The sequence below is a fragment of the Manihot esculenta genome, chromosome 4, assembly GCF_001659605.2.
Source record: "Manihot esculenta cultivar AM560-2 chromosome 4, M.esculenta_v8, whole genome shotgun sequence".
Lineage (NCBI taxonomy): Eukaryota > Viridiplantae > Streptophyta > Magnoliopsida > Malpighiales > Euphorbiaceae > Manihot > Manihot esculenta.
In genome coordinates, this window is record NC_035164.2 from 32,024,453 (window position 1) to 32,047,190 (window position 22,738).

Here is a 22,738-nt window from a genome sequence, read left to right on the forward strand (position 1 = left end):
ATTCGTGAATTCTAATGCAAACAACCTATTGCATAACATGGTATTCATGATGCATGAACATGCTTGAACATGCTGAAAACATTTGATTTAAAACATAAGGGTTAGTTCCACTCACCTCTGGCTAGCTCTGGACTAACTCTGAAGCAGCTAACACTGCTAAACACCTCGGTTCCTCGGGTCCGATCCTACACAGGTGGACTCCAGTGAGGTGCCAAACATACTCTAAACAACCCATAAACAACTACCCAAAAACCCCCTAAAGCATCACTTAAACATGCATAGAAAACACCTATGAAAGGGCTAGACAGGGCACTTTCGGCGGCACCTTCGGCGGCCGAAAGTCCCAGACAGAGACGAAAGTCAGGCAGGTTCGGCGGCACCTTCGGCGGCCGAACTCTCTCTCCAAAGACGAAAGTCAGGCACTTTCGGCGGCCGAACATTACCTTCGGCGGCCGAAAGTCTGTATTGGGTTTAATTCTGAATAATTGATAATATTTATTAGACTTTAGAACTGATATTTCTGTTAGATGGATTTGTTGTTATGTCACTTTAACTACTCATATTTTGGCTAAAAAATTTATTGGGTATGATCGTTTATCTGTTTAGAATGATATATCTCTTTATTTGATAAAATTTTATTAATACATTCATTAGTTTTATTTATAAAAAAAAAAAAAAATGCTCCAGAAGGAGACTACATGATTCCGTGGACTGATTAATTACTTGCATTATCATAAAGGAGCAACCAACTATTTTATTTTTGAAATATAAATGTCTGCTGCGTGCTTCAAACAAGATCTGGCATATGCATGCACTTTCCAATTCTTACAATAACCTCAATTATTTATACCATTTGTATAATTTAATATACTGATTGTATATAATATAATATAATCTTATAAGTAATTTAAAATATAAGATTTGATCTTAATAAAAATATATATTTTATTCAATTAATTTGAGTGATAAATGAATATTGAACGTGTAAATAAGAACAGTATTTTATTTGTACGTGAATTTAAAATGATTTATAAAATAGTGTTATTTAAAAATTACTCTAAAAATAAAATTTGAAATTTATAATTGGTTAATAATATAAACTAAAATTATTTCTAAATTCTCTATATGTCAATAATTTGTATTTTAATCAATAAATTAATTCTTAAATCTGGTGTAAATTTTTTATAATGTTACTTCATTTAAGATTTTGCTATGTAACGTAGAAGTTCTTTAAATTTTTTATTTTCCAAATGAAAATAATTTATTTTTAACCATAAAAATCGTTTTACAATTTATCACAGGTACTTCTGAGGGCCAACATCTAAATTTTCAGAAACATAAGGTTAAGTTTGAGATTTAAAAAGAAGCAGCACCATCATCGAAAGATTTGAGGAAAATTATTTTTTCCAAATTCAACACTATAAAACCAGTGCCCCTCTGTGTATTCGTCTCTGCGTTTAGCCCCTTTTACAGGCTCTGTATCTTTCTATTTTTCATTTTTATTTTTTTCCCTTTTTGATTTACCAACAATTATTTATTTTCCATAGACAGCATTTCATAGCTTTAGCCTGAGTGAATCATAGTTTCAGCAAGTAACATTCCCTACAAGAAATATACACAAAAAATAAAGAATATCTACCTTTTTTTTTCCTTCTAATTTCGTTTCAATATTGACTTTGTCGTGCATTTCGATTGTGAAGTGGATTTTGCATGACTGTTTTGTTTTCAAAAGCTGAAAGATGAAGGGATTCCTGTGAAATTTTGATCTGTTAGGGTTTTTTTTTTGGGGCGTTGTTGATTTGATTGTTGGTTATTGAGAGGGATATGGATAAGAAGAAGGTGGCAGTGCCTTTAGTGTGCCACGGGCATTCGCGTCCTGTCGTGGATTTGTTCTATAGTCCTGTTACTCCTGATGGCTTTTTTCTCATAAGTGCCAGCAAAGGTATGCTTTTTCTCCCAGGTTATTTGTTGTTAACTCTGATTTTGTGCTCAATTACATCTTTGGTGAAATGGGTTTTCTTGAGGCAGTCATCTACTTTTTACTATTTAAGGTCAAGCTCTCCTGTTACCTATTGTTACTGGGAATTTCTACTCATTATTATTTACATAATCTTTTATTACTTCGTTAAAGGTTTAGTATCATTTTATTATCTTTGATTTTTGAATTTGGGTCTTCCTTTTAGTGTATTGGTTGCTTGGTTCATATGATCTTAGCTGTATTATCTATTTTAGCTTTTGCTTCCATTTCAACTTTGTTTTGGATTTAGATAGCATTTAGTGATCATTCTGTCATCTGCAAGTTCAGATTTTGTCTACGAATTTGTTCCATTTATATTGATGATCATGCTGTTTGTTAACTGTGAATATTTTTCTGCTTACTACTTCAGTACAAAAGCAAATTTAAAGTTAAATCTGGACATTAAATAGTTTTATACTGTTTATTTTGTTCTGAAATTCTGTTTTTCTTGCATCAATCAGCAATAGCTTTACATACTTAAAATGTAAAAATTCAGATCACATATTAAACGCTTAAACTAAAATTATAACATGTTGAACACCTGAACTTTAGAAATCTTAATAATTAAATACAAATTAGTCATGTTATAAATAACTCGTCAAAAAATTCAAAAATAGTCATACTATATTGCTTGTTATATTTTAATTTTGTTGATTGTGCTTTAGATTTTCATAAAATTACAAAATTACCTTTAATAAGACAAGAATCACTTTTGTCATTTTATAAAAATTTAGAGCTTTGTAAGTAAAATTTAGAATATAGTAAAATAAGAATATCTTTTATGGTTTCTGACAAGACATCGATAAAGTGACTAATTTGTGTTTAGCTATTATGATTTTTACAAGTTTAGGTGTTCAATAAGTCTCAATTTTAGTTTAGGTGTTAATGGGATGATTCAAATAGTACAGGGGTGGAAAATATGTATTTAGCATTTTCTTGAATGTTATCAATTGACGTTAGCACTCTAAAATTTTACCTTGAAATTTATGCTTATTTCCAATGTCTAGAGTTTCATGTAATTAGATATGTGAACAATAGAATTTGCAATTATTTATATCTTATGCTCACCAAAATTACTCCCTTACTGAATGGAGTTGAAATGACACTATTTTTTTTTTTTCATATATGTACTAAGGTATTCTTGAACTTGTTGTTTAGCTTATTTTGGACCTCCTATTATAACCAGTAAAATCCTAATAATAAAAATTAATCCCAAATGGGAATTATGAGTTTTATTGAAGTAACAAACTAGTAAACTACATCCACAGTGAGCTTACAAAATCTAAAAATCATGGCAAAACCTAGTATTGATGAGATCATGTAGATTATTTAATACTCAAGAATACCTTACTTTTATTATTAATTCACGGTTCATAGGATACTTGTTGTTTGTACTAAATTGTAGAAGTGCATAAATTTCAAGGAAAAGAACTAGAAATATCCCTTGATGTTAAATGCAGATTTTGTTTGGATTTTCTATCAGTGGTTGATAAGTAATTTCATTAATCAAAGTTTGAGGTTCAGCCATATTACTCTGTTTGAAGGTTTCTTTATGGCTTCACTTGGTACTTATTGGTTCTGCCTCATATTAGGATTGCTAATTGTTGCTACTCATTGGTGGGAACTTTTATTTCTTTACTTTGAAGCAATATTGTTCTTTGAAATTCAGATTCCAGCCCAATGTTGAGAAATGGGGAGACTGGAGATTGGATTGGAACCTTTGAAGGACACAAAGGTGCAGTCTGGAGTTGTTGCCTTGATACTAATGCATTGCGTGCAGCTTCTGCCTCTGCAGATTTTACTGCGTATGTAATTATGCTTATTCCTCTTGAGTAATTAACATTTTGACAAACAAATATAATAATTTTATAGAACTTATGCAATAAGTTATGCTGCTTTATTGTATTTAGGAAATTGTGGGATGCATTGACTGGGGATGAATTACACTCTTTTGAGCATAAGCACATTGTTCGGGCTTGTGCATTTTCAGAGGTATTTTAAAATTTCCATGATTCATGTTCTAGCTGAATGCTATTTTCATGATTTCAGGACAGGTAACCCTTCATCATCAGCATAAAAGTAAATGTTTTCTTTTATGCATCTTAAAAGCCAACGTCAACTAGTCTGAGATTGAGGTTTAGTTTAATTGAGATGAGTTTTGGTCTATATATGCTTCATTTTGTTTCAGTGACAATGTTATTTAACCTAGGAGTATAAATAGGAGTCATCAAATGATGGCACCACCGTTGAAGAATTTTCTTTTTCTATTAAAATTTCAGTGTGGTTAGAAGAGTTATGATCACATTTATGCTTATGATTTTTCAAATTTCCTTCACTGAATCTGGAGTTCTGTATAATCTATCAATTGTTAGGAGAACCAAATGGCTAATTTTTATTTAGGCTCCATTTATTTTGTAGAAAAATAACTTATATGTGGAAAATATTTTCTAAGACAATTATTTTTCAAGAAAACAATTTATTTTCCATTGTAAGAAGTCTAGTGTTGTTAATAAAATTACCAAAGTTTAATGACTTCTTTTAAAAAGGACTTAATTTTGCTTTTAACCAAAAAAAAATATATGTATGTGTACTGTTTTCACCTTGGTTTTAGTTTATGCACAATGTCTGAGGTATCCTTTGTGCAGGATACTCACCTTCTGCTTACTGGTGGAGTGGAGAAAATACTTCGTATATTTGACTTGAATCGTCAGGATGCACCCCCAAGAGAAGTTGGCAGTTCACCAGGTTCTATTAGAACTCTTGCATGGCTTCACAGTGACCAGACCATATTAAGTTCGTGTACTGATATGGGTGGTGTGAGGTATGAACGATGATAAAGTTATTGAGTTGCTATATTGATTCTATTTCATTTTTCCCAGTTGTGGCTGTAGTTCCATTTTTTTTTAAAAGAAAAATGAACTGGGGTTTGTGAGCTAGTCATTTAGAGGATACCAAAAAATCTCAAAGTTTAAACGTTGTCATAAGGTTAGGATACCAAAAAATTCTCAAAGTTTAAACATTGTCATAAGGTTTGGATTTATATTGCTGCTGAGATGGAAAGTGTGGAGAACTGTACTAAAAGCATGTCATATGGCATTCTCATCTTCTGTAATATTGCTCAAGGTATAAAAATTATATTCCCTATGCCCTCAATTATTTATTAGCTTAATATTATTCCTCTATTTAATATCATTACAAAATATAAAATTCATTATTTTCAAGAGTAATTTAATAACTTGAGTTATTCAATTTTTAATTGAGTAATATAATATAGGGTATATTAGGAAAAGAATAAACTAAATGTGATGCATTAATTATCCTAAGTATATTTTCTTAATTCATGTGAAAATAAAAGTAAGTCTATCTTTGTGGGAAGGAGGGAATATTACGTTTATTTTGTTCGTAGAAGACTAAAGAATGACCCTTACTCTGATTTGCATTCAAGCATGCTTCACAAATGGAACTTCCATACATTTTCTTTGTAGTAGCCTGTAGCCATGTGAAAAACTTTTGTATCAGCTACCAGCAATCCACAATATGTTAGTTTCTTTTTTGACCTATGATGAAAGTTGTACAAGCTCATTTAGTGATAACTTGAAAATCTCTTGAGCTTTAGTGCTCAACAACTTTTGGCAATTTTTAACATGTCTCCTTTATTGATTTGCTGAACTTAAATACTAAAGTGAAGAGATAACCTCTTCCTACAAATAAGAAAGCTAAAAATCGTGAACTCAACATAGAGGAATACTCTTACAATTAAGGAATTAGGAAAGGCTACTACTTAAGTAGGGAACATGGAAAAAACAACTAATTAAGTGGAGAATATAGCAGGATTTAATATACAACCTTGGCAGCAACTCAATCATGTTGCAAGAAAACCAATAATTTCTCAATTGTCATGTTTAATGGCTTTGATCTAGTCTTGCATTTCAATATTTTTCTGTCTCTACGTGTGAATCTCTCGTATATTAGCAAGGGTCTGATAACACAATACCACATTTTTCTTTTGGATATTTAAAAAAACATCGACAATTAGGTGAAGAGATGGAGTTTAATTTTGGTGTTATATTAGCTAAAATTAATTTAAGAAGACATCTTTCCCATAAAGTTGATTTGAAGGCTGCCCAACCATTTATCATATGCTCATGCTTAATTCCAAATACTGCCACTTGAGCCTTTTACACTTGTGGTTGTACTTTCTGGTATTTGGAGCAGCATGTCGTTGATTGGTGTTGTTTGAGCTGTGTGCAATTGCAAAATTTATGGTCTTTCTGAATTGTTGCTTATGGTCTGACTGTTTCATTCTGACTTCATCTTGGGTTCACACGTGAAGCTAAAATTGCCATTGATTTATTGGTATTCTGTAGGTTATGGGACATAAGAAGTGGAAAAATTGTTCAAACTCTTGAAACAAAGTCGCCTGTAACTAGTGCTGAAGTTAGTCAGGATGGTCGCTATATAACTACTGCTGACGGGTCAACAGTAAAATTTTGGGATGCAAATCAGTAAGTTGTGGTTTGGATTAATCATAAGTGATCTTGCTAATTTTATGGGCGTTGGCCAACATCTTTTCTTGTCCATTTCCAGCTTTGGGCTGGTGAAGAGCTACAATATGCCATGCAATGTGGAATCAGCTTCGTTGGAACCAAAACTCGGTAATAAATTTGTTGCCGGTGGAGAAGATATGTGGATCCATGTGTTTGATTTCAATACCGGAGAACAGATTGGTATGTATTTCTAGCTGTTTGATATTCAGATAAGACAGTTAATAACCAAGTAGAAAAAAACTAGGTTATCAGCATTTTTACTTTGTGCTGAATGGCTGTTTGCTTCTTTCTAACCACTGCACACTCTTTTGGGAAAAATCAAGATAATCTCAATTCCTGCTATAAGTAAATATTCACTTAAGGTCCAAAATTTGATGCAGATTTACCATCAAGCATCAATTCTTCTCTAGCAGCTCTTTGTTATTGTAGCTTTCAATCAGGCATTATTCTAGGCTATGTTAAGATGTCCTTGCAAAAATGAAGGAGAAGTAGAAGGGGAAGTTGATAATCTAAGCTGAGATGAGCTGTATCTATTGGTTCGATCATTGGTCCCTTGCTCCACCATCTTGCCATTTCATTTATCTCAACATTGAAGCAAGGGATTTGTGTTGACATCTTGGACAAATTAGCTGCAAATAAATTTATCTCCAGATGTTTAGATGTATGTTATTTTTAAAATTTACGGGTCTTTGGGAATTCCTGGTTTCAATCAGCATCTTGCAATGCTTTTCATATGCAGGGTGCAACAAGGGTCACCATGGTCCTGTTCACTGTGTAAGATTCTCTCCTGGAGGTGAATCCTATGCTTCAGGATCTGAAGATGGAACTATCAGAATATGGCAGACAGGCCCTGCAAATCTCGAGGAGAATGATTCACTCCCCAGAAATGGGCAAGCAGGAAAAGTGAAGGCATCGGCTGATGATGTTGCCCATAAAATTGAAGGCTTTCATATAAGCAAAGAAGGGAAAACTTCTGAGAAGGATAAGGCAACAGATGCCTGACAAGGGCTTTAGAGCTTAAGATTGTCTATGGGATTCAATCTGTTTGCTTTGATATTTGCTTGAGTGTCAAGTTTTAGTCATGTTCATGTGACTTTTTGAGGGTTGTTCGTCTGTGGAAATAAATTGACTTCTTGTGCAAGTTATTTTTGTTTTATGCCTCCTACTCTCAATTCCATTTTTTTGCCATGTTCATTTTTAGAAATATAATGATTGAAATTTCTAAAAGAAAAAGAATGTAATTATTTTAATTTAAAGAAAATTGAAAGAAATAAACATTATGTTAAAAATGGCGTGTTTTTAAAAAATGTTACCTTTGTATTTTTTTCCATGCCTTTTTTATGAAAGGTTGCTAAATGAGTTTATTAATTCTGAAATTAATTTATATTGACTATATAATTAAGCGTAGTTATTATAAAAGAATTTAAAAATTACATATATTAAATTTAATGTATGCATATCTTTATTATTTTATTTCCACGTATATTTTAATTAATTTTTAAATGTCGTATAAATATTTAATTTAAAATAAAAAATTTTATTGCTTCATACTGGAATTTTGAATTCTATTACAATTTAGTCATTCGAATAGTTCGTCCACATCCAAGTTCCTTCTATCCCATTTAATTTAATTTGTTATTAATATGAGAAAATAATGACAAAATTCCTTCTCTCCCCTTCCACTTTCTCTCTCATTTCTTCCTCCTCCTTTCTTCTCCTTTTCTTGCCCCTTTTCCTCTTGGAAATGACAAAACTGCGTCGTTCAACAATGGCCTTTGCTCTGTCAGCGCATGCCTAGGCCATTCGTGCTAAATAGATGAACTTTGAAGTTCAACTTGCACGTTTAAAGTAGAGATTACCTGGCAACTGCAATAAAAGGAAATTGTTCAAAGTGATATTAAATTGTTGATGCCCTTTCGTTTTCCTCAGTCTGCTTTAAATATGCTGATCCATAATAGCGCCATTAATGGCGATTTCCTCAAGAGCTGCTCAGCCCATTTACCAAACGAAAAAAGGAATTCATATTAATCAAACAAACCGAATTCAATCAACAATCTCATTGAATTTAACTTCTCAACAATCAAATTTAAATTTGCCCCCCAAAAAATACAATCCATAAACCTTCGTTCGTTGTCCTTTTTAGAGGTCATACAAACTCAAGGATAGTGCTTAATGGAGGACAGTGCTTCGAAGAGGAGAGAACAGAACTTTAATGGCAGTCTAGTCGAGTGTCAAGAGCGGCATGGAGCCATGCTCTCAGACGATTCAGGAGCAGCGATGGAGTTAAGGCCGCCAACTGTATGGATTGCATAGAGCCATTGATGAATGGCTGGATGGCTTTAAATCATGGATGCGAAGGCAGAAAACAAATGGTGGCTCTAAGCGATGACTTACTCATTGACTGGTCTAGTTATGGAAAATTTTTTTTTCCCAAAGACATGGTTACGAAATTGAATATTGGAAAATTTCTCTTTATCGGTTTATAAGAAAATTCATTAGTTAATAAGATAATTATAAAAAATATATTAAAATATATTTAATATTTAATAAAGTTATTAATTTTAATAAAAAATTTAAAATTTATTTAATATAAAAAATTAATTAATAAATATTTTTATAAAATTAAGAGATGCATTAATTAAATTTTTAATATTATAACAATTAAATAAAAAATATTTAATTATTTAAAATGATGAATTAATATATTTTTTCTTTAATTTTATAAGTATTTTTATAAATTTTTTAAAATTAAATGACTATTAATGAGTTTTTGTCATAGTAAATGAATTAAATAATAAGCTTCTCTTTATTATTTTATAAATTTTTATTTTTTAAGGAAAATTTGAAAGAAAAATGATAGGTACTTAGAGGGAAAGGCAGAATGCGTCATCGTACAACTAAATTATCCCGCGTGCATAACGACGACACGTATTATTCAACAAAGAAAAAGGGTAATTTCGTCCAAGCGATAATATAAAGCCAACGTCGAGTTCCAGATCGGGTTCTTTTCTCTAAGTCGTTCTTCCCTTTGCAGCTCTTTCCTTTCTCCTTTTCTCTTCTATCTGCGCTCCGTTTCTGGCATTTTCTTCTAGATTTCGCTTAAGAAACCCTAGGTTTTGGACGGCAGTATGTCCGGCAAAGGAGCGAAAGGCTTGATTACTGGCAAATCCACGCTTAACAACAAAGACAAGGACAAGAAGAAGCCTGTCTCTCGCTCCTCTCGCGCTGGTCTCCAGGTCCACTCTCTTTCTCTATACACATTTAGATTAACGCTATTGATTTTCATTTGGATGTTTTGGGCTCATTTGTTTCTGGTCTAGTCAATGTATCGAATTCATGAAATTTTGTTGGAAAGGAAATGCTTTTTTTTTGTTTGTTTAAGATAAGCTTTTAAATTTTTATTTGTGTTCAAGTTGCTATGCTTTTATAGCTATAGTGAGTTGCAGTTGGCAACAGTGAGTTTAGGGAGATGATAAACAATGGAGGAGATAAGGAAGTGGAAATTGAATAGAAAACTTGGAAAAATATAGACCAGATAGAGGATTTGCCGTAGAATAGTGATTTTTGTTTGTAGCAGGTATTGTGCTGTGTATGGTGGGTGAGGTCTTATGTTTGTGAATATCCTTATGTTTGAAAATTGTGTCATTAGCTTGAAGGTTAGGGAAATAGTTCTTTTTTTCCTTCTTTTTCTACTTTCTAACACATTGGAGATAACATGAGAGAGTCACTAAAATGCTTCGGTCATGTCCAATCTCGATCATTAAATGCCCTACTATAAAAGTGTGATGAGTTAGTAGGGAAAGGAGGGAGAATTGGTAATGAATGAATTAAGGTTATGTTTGGTACACTGTAATGCAAGCAAATTTTCTGTTGAATATCAAACAGAAATTTTGATTGCATTACAGCCTACCAAACATTGCATAAGATGACATGGAGGAGAGTGGTATCAAAGGATTTATGAATTTTAGATATTGATGTGGATATGATCTCTAATAAAGCAGAATGGTGAAAAAGGATCCATATAGCCGATATCAACTAGTTGGGGATTAAGGTTTAATTGTTGTTGCTATACTATGGGTGAAGGATAGATAGAATTTTTTAATCACTGATTTCTAACTTACCAAAAGCTGTTTCAAAAAAAAAAAAAAAAAAATTCAAAAGCTCCACTTTTGAGATTCACTATTTTGGTTCATAGGATACAGTAGCTTTATAAGTTTTCTTGACATGAGTGTTATTTTAGGAGAAATCGTCTTTCGCATATGATCACATTATTGGGTCTTGGATAAATATGATGAATGAATTTAAGTTGTGATGAAAGTCTCTCCATCTCCTTTTTGGACCATGAATGATCTTGTGTGCTTCTACTAGTACTTTCTCTTGAATAGTTGTTAGAATCTCTTTAATAATTGGAAGGAGATGACTAAATCCCTTTAAGAAATTCTCAAGGATTACCATTTTCAGCAATGCCCTGGTTGCTGATAGTTGATATACACACTTTCCAAAATTCATTTCCATTTCTCCCTGAAGTCAAAATGTTGTAGTTGGCCTTCTAAAGGAAGTGCATGGATTTCTTTTTTCTAAAGTTTATGTTAGCCTTATATTTTGATGTTTGCATTACATGTTGAAATGCTAGTGAAACAACATGTCATCCTTCCCCTTATATTTTGTGATCTGTGCATCAGTTGTCTTCCGCAAGTAGTTTTTTCGCAAAAGGTATCTTCATCAGGCTTATGGGGATTTGTTAAGCTGCATAACCTAGAGATGTGTATTTCTTATCGTTATTTCTTTGTTACAAAATAAAACAATTAGGATTGCTTTAGATGAATTTGGTATCATGGATGTTCTATGGTAATCTAGTAATCCTTGACTAGGCACTCTTCTACCTGTGCTTTAGTTTATTGGAAATCGGACCTTAATCCTTGTTAAGTACTGGCATCCTTCTACCTTGTGCTTTAGTTTATGGGAAATCTGTGCCTTCATTGTTGTTAAGGGAATAAGAACTAAGGAGAACTTTAATAACTTAAGATTGTCCACTTCTGAAATCTGAAAGTAATTTCTGGAAAGATTTTGGTCATGATATTTAGTGGCTTGAGGACCTAGTTCAAAAATGAAAGCTGTGAAAAGGCCTTAACATGGTACCTTTTTATTTCACTACTTTGGGTGGAATTTGTGCAATTAAAGTTGTCCTCACTTCTCTCTTTAAGTGTCTTATCTGCAGAACATATTTTTGGTTCCTGAATTCAAGAAATAGGATGCCAGAGAGACAAAGTAAAAAATGTCAATTGGATATAGTTTTCAGTGCGTAGATTTGGGAAAGAGGTTAGTTATGTGGGTGTAATTTGTACTCTATCTATGAAGCCTCACTCCCATAATCATTTGGCTGAGTTAAAAAAAAAAAAAGTAGAAGCTTCCAGGTTCTGAATAAACCCATGGCTCACCTGTGTGGTATCATCAGTAAATTTGGTTTACCAGCTCTAATAACAGAATTTTCAAATTGGTAAAGTGTAGTTAATAGACAAGAGCTACACAAATGGGAGGAGCTTTAGGACATAAGCATTGAGGGACAATTGAGTGACGAGATAACAACTTGCTTCACTTTAGCTGTTATAAGCAAGATTCCCTTGTTCAACGTCAAGATGGGAATATCATGCATGAAGTTGTGTTTCTGTCACAAAGTGTCACACAGAAGTTGGTTACTGCTGCTGGAGAATAATATGTTTATGCGTGTATTATAAATGAAATGTTCCCAAGGTATGCTTTATAAGAATGAGGTATATATGGGTTTTTCATGTCTCTTCCTCCGTTGTCATGTGTGACCTCCAAATTTGAATGCAGCTTGGTCTTTTATACAACTTAATGGAAGTGAGAATGAGCTATGATTGAATTGATTATCCTTTGTTAAAGAGTTGAGGGAGCAGAGATGCAGGTATAGAGCTTTTAGACTTAAATCAATCAAGTTGGGAAGAGCAAGGACAATCGATTCACTCACTATGAACTCCTCTATTCATGGCTGCATATTTCAACTAAAATAGCAACAGTAATGCAAGTACAAGTGAGACAATTAGATATTTTTCCATTCAAATCAGTTTTTTTTTTGTGTGTGAAGTTTATCTTCTGAACTTGTTGAACGTGAATGAATGGTATGTGCTTTTGTCTGTTGGATGATTCCCTTTCAAACAGTTTGGTCCAACTCTTTCTTCTTTAACGTAATATGTTTGCTAAACAAAAAAGAAGTAAAAACTATTTGCAAAATATTTTATCTGATGATGTTTTCCTAAAAACTATTTGCAAAATATTTTATCTTATGATGTTTTCCTACAGTTTCCTGTGGGGAGGGTTCATCGGTTATTGAAGACCAGGGTTTCAGCAAATGGAAGGGTTGGGGCCACAGCTGCTGTTTATACAGCAGCTATATTGGAGTATCTTACTGCAGAAGTATTGGAGTTGGCAGGGAATGCGAGCAAGGATCTGAAGGTAAAACGTATAACACCAAGGCATTTACAGCTTGCCATACGGGGGGACGAAGAACTCGACACCCTCATCAAAGGAACCATTGCTGGAGGTGGAGTTATTCCTCACATTCACAAATCCCTCATCAACAAATCATCTAAGGAGTAGTCTCCCATTGATTTGTGTTGTAACCTAAAGGCTGATTTAAAAAAAGAAAAATTGTATGAGAAACATTGATAAGCGAGGAACCCAATTGTGCTCTGACAATCCTTTTCGGTAGTTAAGAGGACTTGAATGTTCTTCGAAAAGGCATTTTAGTTATTTGTGATTCCCCATTTACTCTTATATATGAGTGTAGGCTAGAACGTTATCGCCATTGCTCTTGCCATTAGTTTGAAAACCCCTGAACAGCCTTCCAGCAATCCGATTTACTTGATATACACAGTAGATTGATTGCAAGGGTAAAGTACCTTTTTGTCTTTTTAAGCTATATCAAACTTAAAACTCACTACTCTCTTCTCTATATATTGATTTCATTAAATTTTTTGTTAATTATCTGATAAATTATTAAAATATCTTTAAGATATGTTACCTTTTCTCCATAGATTATACTCAAATTATTATTCTCATTCCTTAAATTTTTAAAAAATAATATTTTAATTCTTGTATTTTGACTTGTCACTTTTGAAATAATTAAAAAAAAAAAAGCAATATACACAAACTTTTTTCCTTTGATATCATATATTAATTCTAGAATAAAGATCTGCTGCAAAATAGAATAGAGGACACGAGTACAACGACCCGTCTCATCTAAATAAATTTTAGCTCGTTTGAGATCTCTTTTGCAATCATCTTTTGAAGAATGCATTAATTAATGTTTCAAAAACAAGAACTTGAAAAAGAAAAAAATTGTATTGCTATTTTAAATTTTTTGACTAAAATGAGGCAAATTAAACTAAAAATTAATATTTTGAAATAGCACTTAGCTCTAAGGCCAAAAAGACCTCAAATTTCTCCCACATAGAGCTAATCTCGTCCATGATCCGCAGAAATGCTGCCTTTTTCTGACAAGAAGAGCTCCAGAAAGCCTTAGATCACAGATAAAGGCTTTCATTGAGAGAGTCTTTAGCTTTTTCCCATTTCTTTTCTCTTTTTTTGATTAGGGAGACAAGATTAGAGGGGTGAAATGAAAACCTGAATTTACCAGATAAAGGGTAATACATTAAGCCTCTACAAAACCAGGCTATTTTATTTTTTTCTCCTGACAAAAATTAATCATATTTACGGCGCTTTTCTGATATGTACAATTTCCTAAAAGTTCTTTTGCCCAACATCAATTTGATGGTTAGGGCTTTTGTTTCTTTGGAAGAAAACTAACATGCTTTAATAGGAACGCTTGAATTAGCTTACTCAGACCTTCACCACTCTCAACAGTGACCCTCTTTTTAAAGAGATCAGTTTTTACATGAGATTTAATACCTACATCAGCTGAAAATTACAAGTAATGCTTAGCTAAATTCTAAGGCCACCTGACTTTGCAATTGTAACCCATTATCATATTTGATACGCTAGTGACGTTAGATGAAATTAGCCCATGCAGACCAGGCATACGAGAAATAGTGGATTGTCTAAGTAAGAAAAAGGACAAGAAATTTCACTATAAAGCAAGATGTAAATTTCTTTTCAAGCAGTAGAGGTACCCAAGAAACAACTTGCACTAAAAGTTAATTTGTCCTTTAAGTTCATAATATGTACACTTTCTCATACTATTAATTTGTCCTTGTATGCCCCTCCACGTTTTCACAAACAAAAGAGCACAGTTCACTGAAAAAAGGATATCGTATTTCAGTTCTGCAAAAATGAAATATCAATGCTGCTAAAGCAAAGAGGAGGCAGTGAAATGAGAAATGCATAAGATCATGTTCTCTTTTCTTTTTATTGATAATCCTGATATTTGCTTACCAGAACATGAGATGTTTCAGTAACTTCACCAGTTATGATGCTTCATCTTTAGCTGCTTCTGGATGCCTCCTATTTCCTCTGCTTGCTGCTGCAAAGAAATAAATGGCGAGAAAGAAAAATTCAAAATTAATCTTCACCAGAACACGTAGAAAGAAAAAGCAGGGAGGGAAAACTAGATATAACATCTACATAGAGTTAAAAAGAGGCACAGTTTTCCAACACATCAAGGATCAACTCTTGTAACTCAAGGACGTATATTTTTAATGCAATTCCCGCAAATTATTTAATTGAAAAACAACAGGATCAATATTTGTAATGTCCAATCGAGCATGCCATGCAACCCCAAAATTGAGTTATGGCGGCTTGAAGTTACCGGCAAATGGTGATCATTCAAGTTTTGCACTAGAGTTTCCCCTTCTTCCCATTCCCCTTATGAAAAATATGAAAAAATTCCAACCACCAAAGAAGAGAAAACTTGATGAAAGGCAAGTGTCCAATAAAATGCTCTACAGGCCTTTAAGAGAAGGTAGTCTCTAAGATATGCACCCACAAGCACGCACTGAAGCATGTGTATAAATGTAAGAACGGATGAAGTTTGGGCATTGTAAAATACCTCGTGCAATTTCTTCCACCACATATCAGACTTCTCTTGCAGCACGCGCCACTCCATTGCCATATCATATTCAGCGGTATTCAGTTGGGAGAAGTGTGATGTGGACACTGCTTTTCGCTTAATAGTGAGAGAAAAAGGTGGGGGAGACTTATTAACAATACTTTTATAACAGTACTTTTGAAAAAAAAGCAACATGTTAATAGCAGCTTAAGGAAGCAAGAACAACTGCTTAGTCCTGTTTGTTACCATTCCTTCAGATTGCCTTAGCCTGAATCTGGGATCAGATATATGGCCAATGAAGCTGGCAGGTTTACCAGGATCCCTTAAAGAAACCCTCCTGCAAACAACAGATCTGCAAATAGAGCAAAAAAGTACATCGCAGACAGCACACTTGATATGCTAATCATCAGAAAACTGTATCATTGAAGAAAAACAAATTAGCAAGAATGTATTATCATTGTGTTATTAAAGAGGATTGAGTTGATTTTGTTCCGACAGATTTCAACAAATAAGGACTTGATCAATGAGTACAAGGAAACAAGGGGTGTGAACTTCAGCAACAAAGACACAGACTCCAACATAGAGGTGTCTGATGATTATTTCAAAATCAGATGGTATCAGTCATACACATGGTATTCTGAAACAGAAAAAAAAAATTTCTCACTTCAAAATCAGATGAACTGGGAAGAATTCAACCGAGAAAATACTCTGTTAGTGGTGTCTGATTTTAACCTATTAAATACCATTCCACTTTCTAAAAGATAAAATCCCTCTTGCTTAAAAGAGGGTCGAAGTGAGGCATATATGAATTATTCAGAGGATATTGAGTTCACTTCAAAGAAGAATTTGAAGAAACCACCATTTGCCAAAAAGGGGAATTTGAGACAAAATCGCCTCATCTGGAAATTAAGAAATTTGCAAGAGTTCATTCAATTGATTTCTTGTATTGTTAATTCTCATGGAGTTCGGAATGTAAGTATTTAATTTCGTTTTAACTTAAAAAAAGACCATTTGAGAAAAAACATACATGATTTTGTAAGAATTCAATTGATTTAGTTTCTTGCTAATTATTTATTTGTAACAGAAGGAACATGAAGAAACCAAAAGAATGAAGTAACTCCCATCTGCCAACACTAGGCATCTCTTTTGCAACCTGGATATTGCAGATTCAGCTGCAACTTTTGACTCAAATATAACCAAAAATTTACCTGTTATCACATGAAAATGTTGGTCATGTTGCTTATTAATTTTTAACTAACAGCACATAATCAAATATCACCACCTGATAATGCATGTTATTAGAAACCCAAAGCCCAACATAAAAGCCTATATTTTAAAGTTAGAAGGCCTAACACGTTGATGTTTATTTCTAGATCCACCTCTTGATACGTGCTAGGCCAGACATGTGGAACAAGGAAATTAGCACATACAAGAGTGAATAAATATATCATGTGACAGAACAGTAGAAAGTCACGGAAAATAAAAACTTGCAAGAACAGGCAAACATGTGGTGGACATGAGGGCAATGCGAGAAAGTGCAGAATCAGGGGAATATAGTTTCCTCTGAACCATATTAGAAACTCAAGCCCAATCTCAAAATCCAGGTTTTGTAAGAAGACCTAAGATGTTGAGCTTTATCTCTAACACTTGATTATCAGATGAATATGATTACCATAGTATGGGCTCGAAAAAGTACTGTTTTGTCTCACCTTTGCATCAATCCTTTGGTTAAGCGCATGCCAAACCAGATCCTGAAGCAGACAAGAAACACAATCAAGACTGTATGACAGGAGGAACCTATTTTTCCCCAACTTCCACTTCACCTTCAAAGTCAGAAATCACAGTCATTTCAAAGCATAGTTGGCCAGAGTGGCAAATATAATTTGAAGGGGGATAATATGCACATCATAATCATTTTTAACTACATAAGAAGATAATTCTAAATCAAATAGTAGGCATGCTTTTAGCACTCAAGTAGTTTAAGTTGGCAATTCAAGAAAAAAAAAGTTGTTTAAGTTGAAGCCCAATGTATTAGCAATGATGGCAACATCTAGATGATGAATGGCACAGAATCTACAGAAATGATACCTCTACTTCTGACGATGTAAAGGATGGATCTAAATTTTCAAGCAAAACCAAGGTGCCTGCCTTTTCAGCTGTCTGCAACTTTTCTACCCAAGACTAAAGACAGGATATCTGAGGTTTGAACAAGCCATAACTTATCATTTTACAGATATATGCATAATAATATTAAGCAAGTTGAACTTAGAATTTCTAGCACTAAAGATACTGAAAAGAGTTGATATAGGGTCAAATATAAAAACAAATTAGATATGATATATTAGAGTCTTAATATATTGATTTAACATCATTACCCTTATGTTATATAATAATCAATGTAACATGTCCTAGTCCCAATGAAATCAAAGTTCCACATTTCTAGAACAACAATCATTGCTTCAGAGCTGCACATCACTGGATGAATTTATTCTTGTTAACCAAGCTTGCTTATATTGCTCAACAAAGAACTCTGAGAAAGGCAATGTTGTCATTCTTGTGGAATTTCATACCTCGTATAGAGGTAGAAATTAAGTCTGATTTGCACATAATTTAGATGAAAACTGAAACAGAGATGTTCTCGTAAACTAATAATGGAGCCTTCAAAATACACGTAACTAAGACCATCAAAGCAAATAGCACTAACTTCTGGGAAGATTTAAAAATTAGTCTCACAACTCTCACCCTGTATGATCTGTTCAAATAAAAATAGTTCTCCACTACGCAATAAAAAATCAGAAAAAATTCAATCATGTGGGACATCCAGACAACTATGGGAAAAACTTCCATGCATTATCAACAATTATGCAAGGAATTGTTACAACTTACATATTTTACACCTAATAGATTTATTTTGTCTATGATGAAGGTTTAAAAAATATGCAAAAAGATGCTAAAAGATTAAGAGAGCAATGAAAACTCAAAAGAAAGTGAATGGAGACAGGAGAAACAACTTACCTGCTTCTTGAACCATTTTCTTTTATCCTGCAAATGCAAAATTAAATAAATAAATTACTTTTGATTAATACATAAATCCATCGATGAAATTTAAATATCACAAGTTACAAGTTTATGTGAGTGCCAAATTGTGAACACAAAATTCTGCTTCCCAAGAATGCAAAATTGAAATTAAGAATCCAAAATGAACTATTAAAATTAAACAAGGACAACAAAATTCTCAGAGTTAATCAGCATATGTTCAGCCTACATCGAAGGTTACGAACTTCAATTTCCTCATTTCCCATCAAAAGATGATTATCAATATTGGTCCTATTGGTAAATTGTTGCATATTCAGAATTACATTTTCATCTACCTGTAACAAAAAATAGTTCACAATACTTAAAGATAGAATATATGCTTGAACCACTAAACTTCACCAAGAAAGTCTAGTGGCACTATACACTTTAAAAACGTCTCATGACACATCTAAACTATTTAAAAGTGGAATTCAAATGACTTTGTTATCCTAATCAGCAGGTAGCATAAATCTTCTAAAGCTTTTTCCAGACCAATTTAAATCCAGTGAGAAGATTCTTTCAAGAGTAGAAAATATAGGGTAAGTTATAATTTCAGAATTTGTACATTGTGTATGATTATCATTGTTAAGTTATTGACTTCAATAATGAATTTGGGCAGCAATTTGGGGCTTATAGATACATGTTGACGTGTTTGTATTTCACATTGTCTTATACTAGATTGCAAGGCTATCTTTTATTACAATTTTGAATAATTTAGGATTATCATGGTTACCATAAAGACTCTTTTGGTAAAGTTCAAGGCACAAATATGCATTTGGCCACACTTAAATTAGACAAACAAGTAACCTCATGAAAAATATGAAACACCAATAAACCAAAATGCTTATCATAAAGTATGACAGCCATTTTGGTATTAATTTGTTGGGGGAGGGGGGGAACACCGAGCTTATTCATCATCCAGCTAAAACTTACAACAACTGGTCTTGAAGCAATCCGGGTTGCAGTTTTGACAACCCTATCTAGCGCAGCTTGAGGACCTGCTTCCTTAGCAACAGCATCTTCCTTCTCTTGAAGTAATTTTCTCTTCCTGTGAAGTTGGGCATTTGATGCATCAAGCGTAGAAGAGTGTGCAGAAGACCTCACTTTCTTAGATTTGTCATCAACTTGGCTAGATTGATCTTTACTGCTACCGACATCATCAATGTCAATTTTTGAAGTTTTGCGCCCCAAAATGGCATTATAATTTGAAATGTGTTCTTGCCTGCCCAAACCAGCCACAGCCTTTTCAGATTCTGCAGACAATGGATGAAGCTAGTTTTGCCTACATAAACTTCAAAGTATAACAAATGAAGGAATTTTCAAATATCACCTTTAACCACTAGGGTACTGCTGCAGGACTTGAAAATGGGAGGAATGGCATATTGATCTTTCAATCTATTGAAAAAATGTTCCACTGCATAATGTAAAAGAACATTTAAATTATAAAAGAAATAGAAAAGAATATATGTTTAGCTTTAGAATGACCATGTGGTTCCACATTAAGTAAATAAATATAACAATAAATTCTAAAGTTGAAACATTTTACTATTGTTATTGTGTCAAATTTGGAGAGAGTGTCAAGATATTAAATATTAAATCATTTTATATAGGTTTATATAAATGATTGAATTGCTTTGTATATCAAAATGACTAGTCAATTTGATATTACAATCCAATTACTTATATTCACCTTTACATTCTTATAATGTTTCGGATGTGGAATTCTCAATACTCCACCCTCAAGTGCAACCAAATGATTAGCACTCGAACAATTAATTTTTTAATAACCCAACACGGGCTTAATTGTACAGCCTAACCCACAACACTCTCAACACTCTGATACAAGGTTAAATTTGGAGAGTCTATCAAGATATTAAACATTAATTCATTTTATATGGTTTTATATTAATGATTGAGTTGCTTTCTATATCAAAATGACTAGCCAATTTAATATTACGATCCAATTACTTATATTCACCTTTACGTTTTTATATGTTTCTGTTTTTATATGTTTCCGATGTGGAATTCTCAATGTATTGAGAGATGATGCTAACTTCAAATTCTTTAAATAGTCATTAAAAGCCTCTTTTAATCTACCAGAAGAGCTTGTTGATCTAAGGTGAAGATCTCCTTCCTCCACCAAAAAAAAAAGGGTTGGAAGATGAAATCAACATTTTTATGAATGCATCACATACCATTCCCTCCTTTATTTTAGTTCAAGTTCTTGATTTGTATCGCACAATTTGTCACAACTTGTCTTTGGGTTTAGTTTCATGAGTAATTTTTCATTTGTGCGTACTTCTCAATCTCAAGTTTAATTCAAATGAAGCATTATGTTCAAAAAATAATAATAATTTATACCAAATCTAAGATAATCATTAAATAAGTAAAATATATACCAAATCAGAAAGGCTTCTCATAAATCATGATAAAATTAAACATAAGCTCAGTCTTCATTTCGCAGAAAATATTTTCTTGAAGAATATTTATCGCATTTTCTACCGTTATTTTTACAACATTGCAACCACATACTAAAAAACATGTTTTTGTTGAAAATAATTTCGTCAAACGAAGTATCAGTTAGTTGATATGAAACAGTCCAGAGAACCCATTAAAGCTGGAGAGAATTGAAAAGAGAGTAATAAAAAAGCAGTAAAGCATAGAGCGAGGATTTTACCAAGAGGAACACCACCAAACGCCGTGTAGAGAGAACCACGTTTAGCTAAGCAAGTTTCAGAAAACAAAAATAGAAGAACAAAGATTATTGGCTACGGCACCCAAACACAGACATTTATTAGAAGTATATCACACCCATTTGATCAAAAGGAACGTCGATAACCATAGTTCTAAAGAACCCAACAAAAACCACTGACAGAGTAACAGGTACAGGCCAAACACAAACGGGTACCGCAAGCTCTACCGCAGAAAATAAAGAGTATAGCGATAGGAAAAGAGACAGCCAGACGCAAATGGGTATTTAAAGACTTGCCATTACTGGAACGAAACGAAGGTTCGAAGAAGCTTAACTGCGGGGCAAGAAACCCGAGAAATCGCAAGGTGCATTTATATTTACTGAAAATGCAAGAGCTTGTGCTAAAATGCGCAGAGTGTGTAATATCTCTCCTCAACTCAAAAAATGGTTTAGCTGGCGTTTTGCCTCATCGTACTATTTCAAGTCCTTCTGTCTGCGCAGCGACGTGGGAGCGTGCCTTCCCTAATGCAGTATTTATTTTCAACAAAGTTGACGCGCAGGTTTTAGGTGCGTGTAATAAACTCTCTTGCGTTCTTTAAGGCCGTTTGATATGTCAGATTTCAGAGAAAAATATTAAAAATATTATTGTTTTTAAATATTGTCAAAGGATAATTTTTAAACAAATTTTTTATTTAATATTCTTATAACTAAAACGCAAATAATTTAATAGTGTATATAATGTAAGTTCTGTCTTATATAAAAATATATTTAACAATTATAAAATAAAGCATTTATATTAAATTGATATAAAATTAATTAAATTAGATAAATAATAAATATTTTTAAATATAAATATTTAATATAATACTTGTTAAATTTATTCATGCATGAAATTAAGCTTATAATAGCCGCAGGCAAATAAAAATGAGTTATTTAATTTTAATGATAAAATGTAAATGAGTAATATATTAAAAAGTTTTATTACTTTATCTGCCTTATAAAATTAATTTACTTTAATTTTTTATAAACAAAAAAAGTATTTAACAATAGTTTATAATACTTTAGTTTATTTTATTCTTCCTAGTATACACTTTAAGTAATTTTTTTCATTAAAAATTACTTAATAATAATAATAATAATTTATTTTATTCTAATTTTTTTATAAAAATAAAATATTATATTTAGGAAAATACATTTAATAATAGTTTGAATAACTCTACATAAAAAATACATGAAGTACATTATAAGTTAGCGAGAATTTGAATGGATAAGAAATTATTTCTGATAATAAAATATGTTTTTTATTAAAATAATAATATAATGTATTCTGTATTAACTGCACGAAAAATAAAAAAAATAAAAAAAATAAGATTAACGTGAAT

General features: G+C 32.6%; 3 protein-coding genes across 4 annotated transcripts; 2 read left to right on the plus strand and 1 right to left on the minus strand.

Annotated features, from left to right (window-relative positions):
- The first annotated feature begins 1,351 nt into the window (after positions 1–1,351).
- Positions 1,352–7,727, plus strand: LOC110613848 (serine-threonine kinase receptor-associated protein). Of its 2 annotated transcripts, none has more exons than XM_021755205.2 (7): positions 1,352–1,942; positions 3,687–3,822; positions 3,928–4,009; positions 4,663–4,838; positions 6,385–6,522; positions 6,605–6,744; positions 6,945–7,284. In XM_021755205.2, exons 1-7 carry the CDS (start codon positions 1,825–1,827, stop codon positions 7,043–7,045), a joined length of 891 nt encoding a protein of 296 aa, XP_021610897.1. In that variant the 5' UTR covers positions 1,352–1,824; the 3' UTR covers positions 7,046–7,284. The 2 variants fall into 2 exon arrangements, with proteins under 2 accessions (XP_021610897.1, XP_021610896.1); XM_021755204.2 differs by lacking the exon at positions 6,945–7,284 and adding an exon at positions 7,304–7,727 and having other exon boundaries at positions 1,365–1,942.
- A 1,837-nt stretch (positions 7,728–9,564) lies between these two features.
- On the plus strand, positions 9,565–13,390 carry LOC110613823 (probable histone H2A variant 3). The gene is made up of 2 exons (XM_021755166.2): positions 9,565–9,800; positions 12,886–13,390. The coding sequence occupies exons 1-2, from the start codon at positions 9,693–9,695 to the stop codon at positions 13,180–13,182; spliced, it is 405 nt and encodes a 134-aa protein (XP_021610858.1). The 5' UTR covers positions 9,565–9,692; the 3' UTR covers positions 13,183–13,390.
- A 1,319-nt stretch (positions 13,391–14,709) lies between these two features.
- Positions 14,710–21,656, minus strand: LOC110612671. Its single transcript, XM_043955634.1, has 11 exons — positions 21,650–21,656; positions 21,504–21,580; positions 21,342–21,432; positions 19,995–20,078; positions 19,598–19,917; positions 18,605–18,631; positions 17,678–17,785; positions 15,836–17,340; positions 15,590–15,706; positions 14,977–15,064; positions 14,710–14,838 (listed from the first exon to the last, which is right to left on the minus strand). Exons 1-7 carry the CDS (start codon positions 21,654–21,656, stop codon positions 17,771–17,773), a joined length of 621 nt encoding a protein of 206 aa, XP_043811569.1. The 3' UTR covers positions 14,710–14,838; positions 14,977–15,064; positions 15,590–15,706; positions 15,836–17,340; positions 17,678–17,770.
- Positions 21,657–22,738: the final 1,082 nt, after the last annotated feature.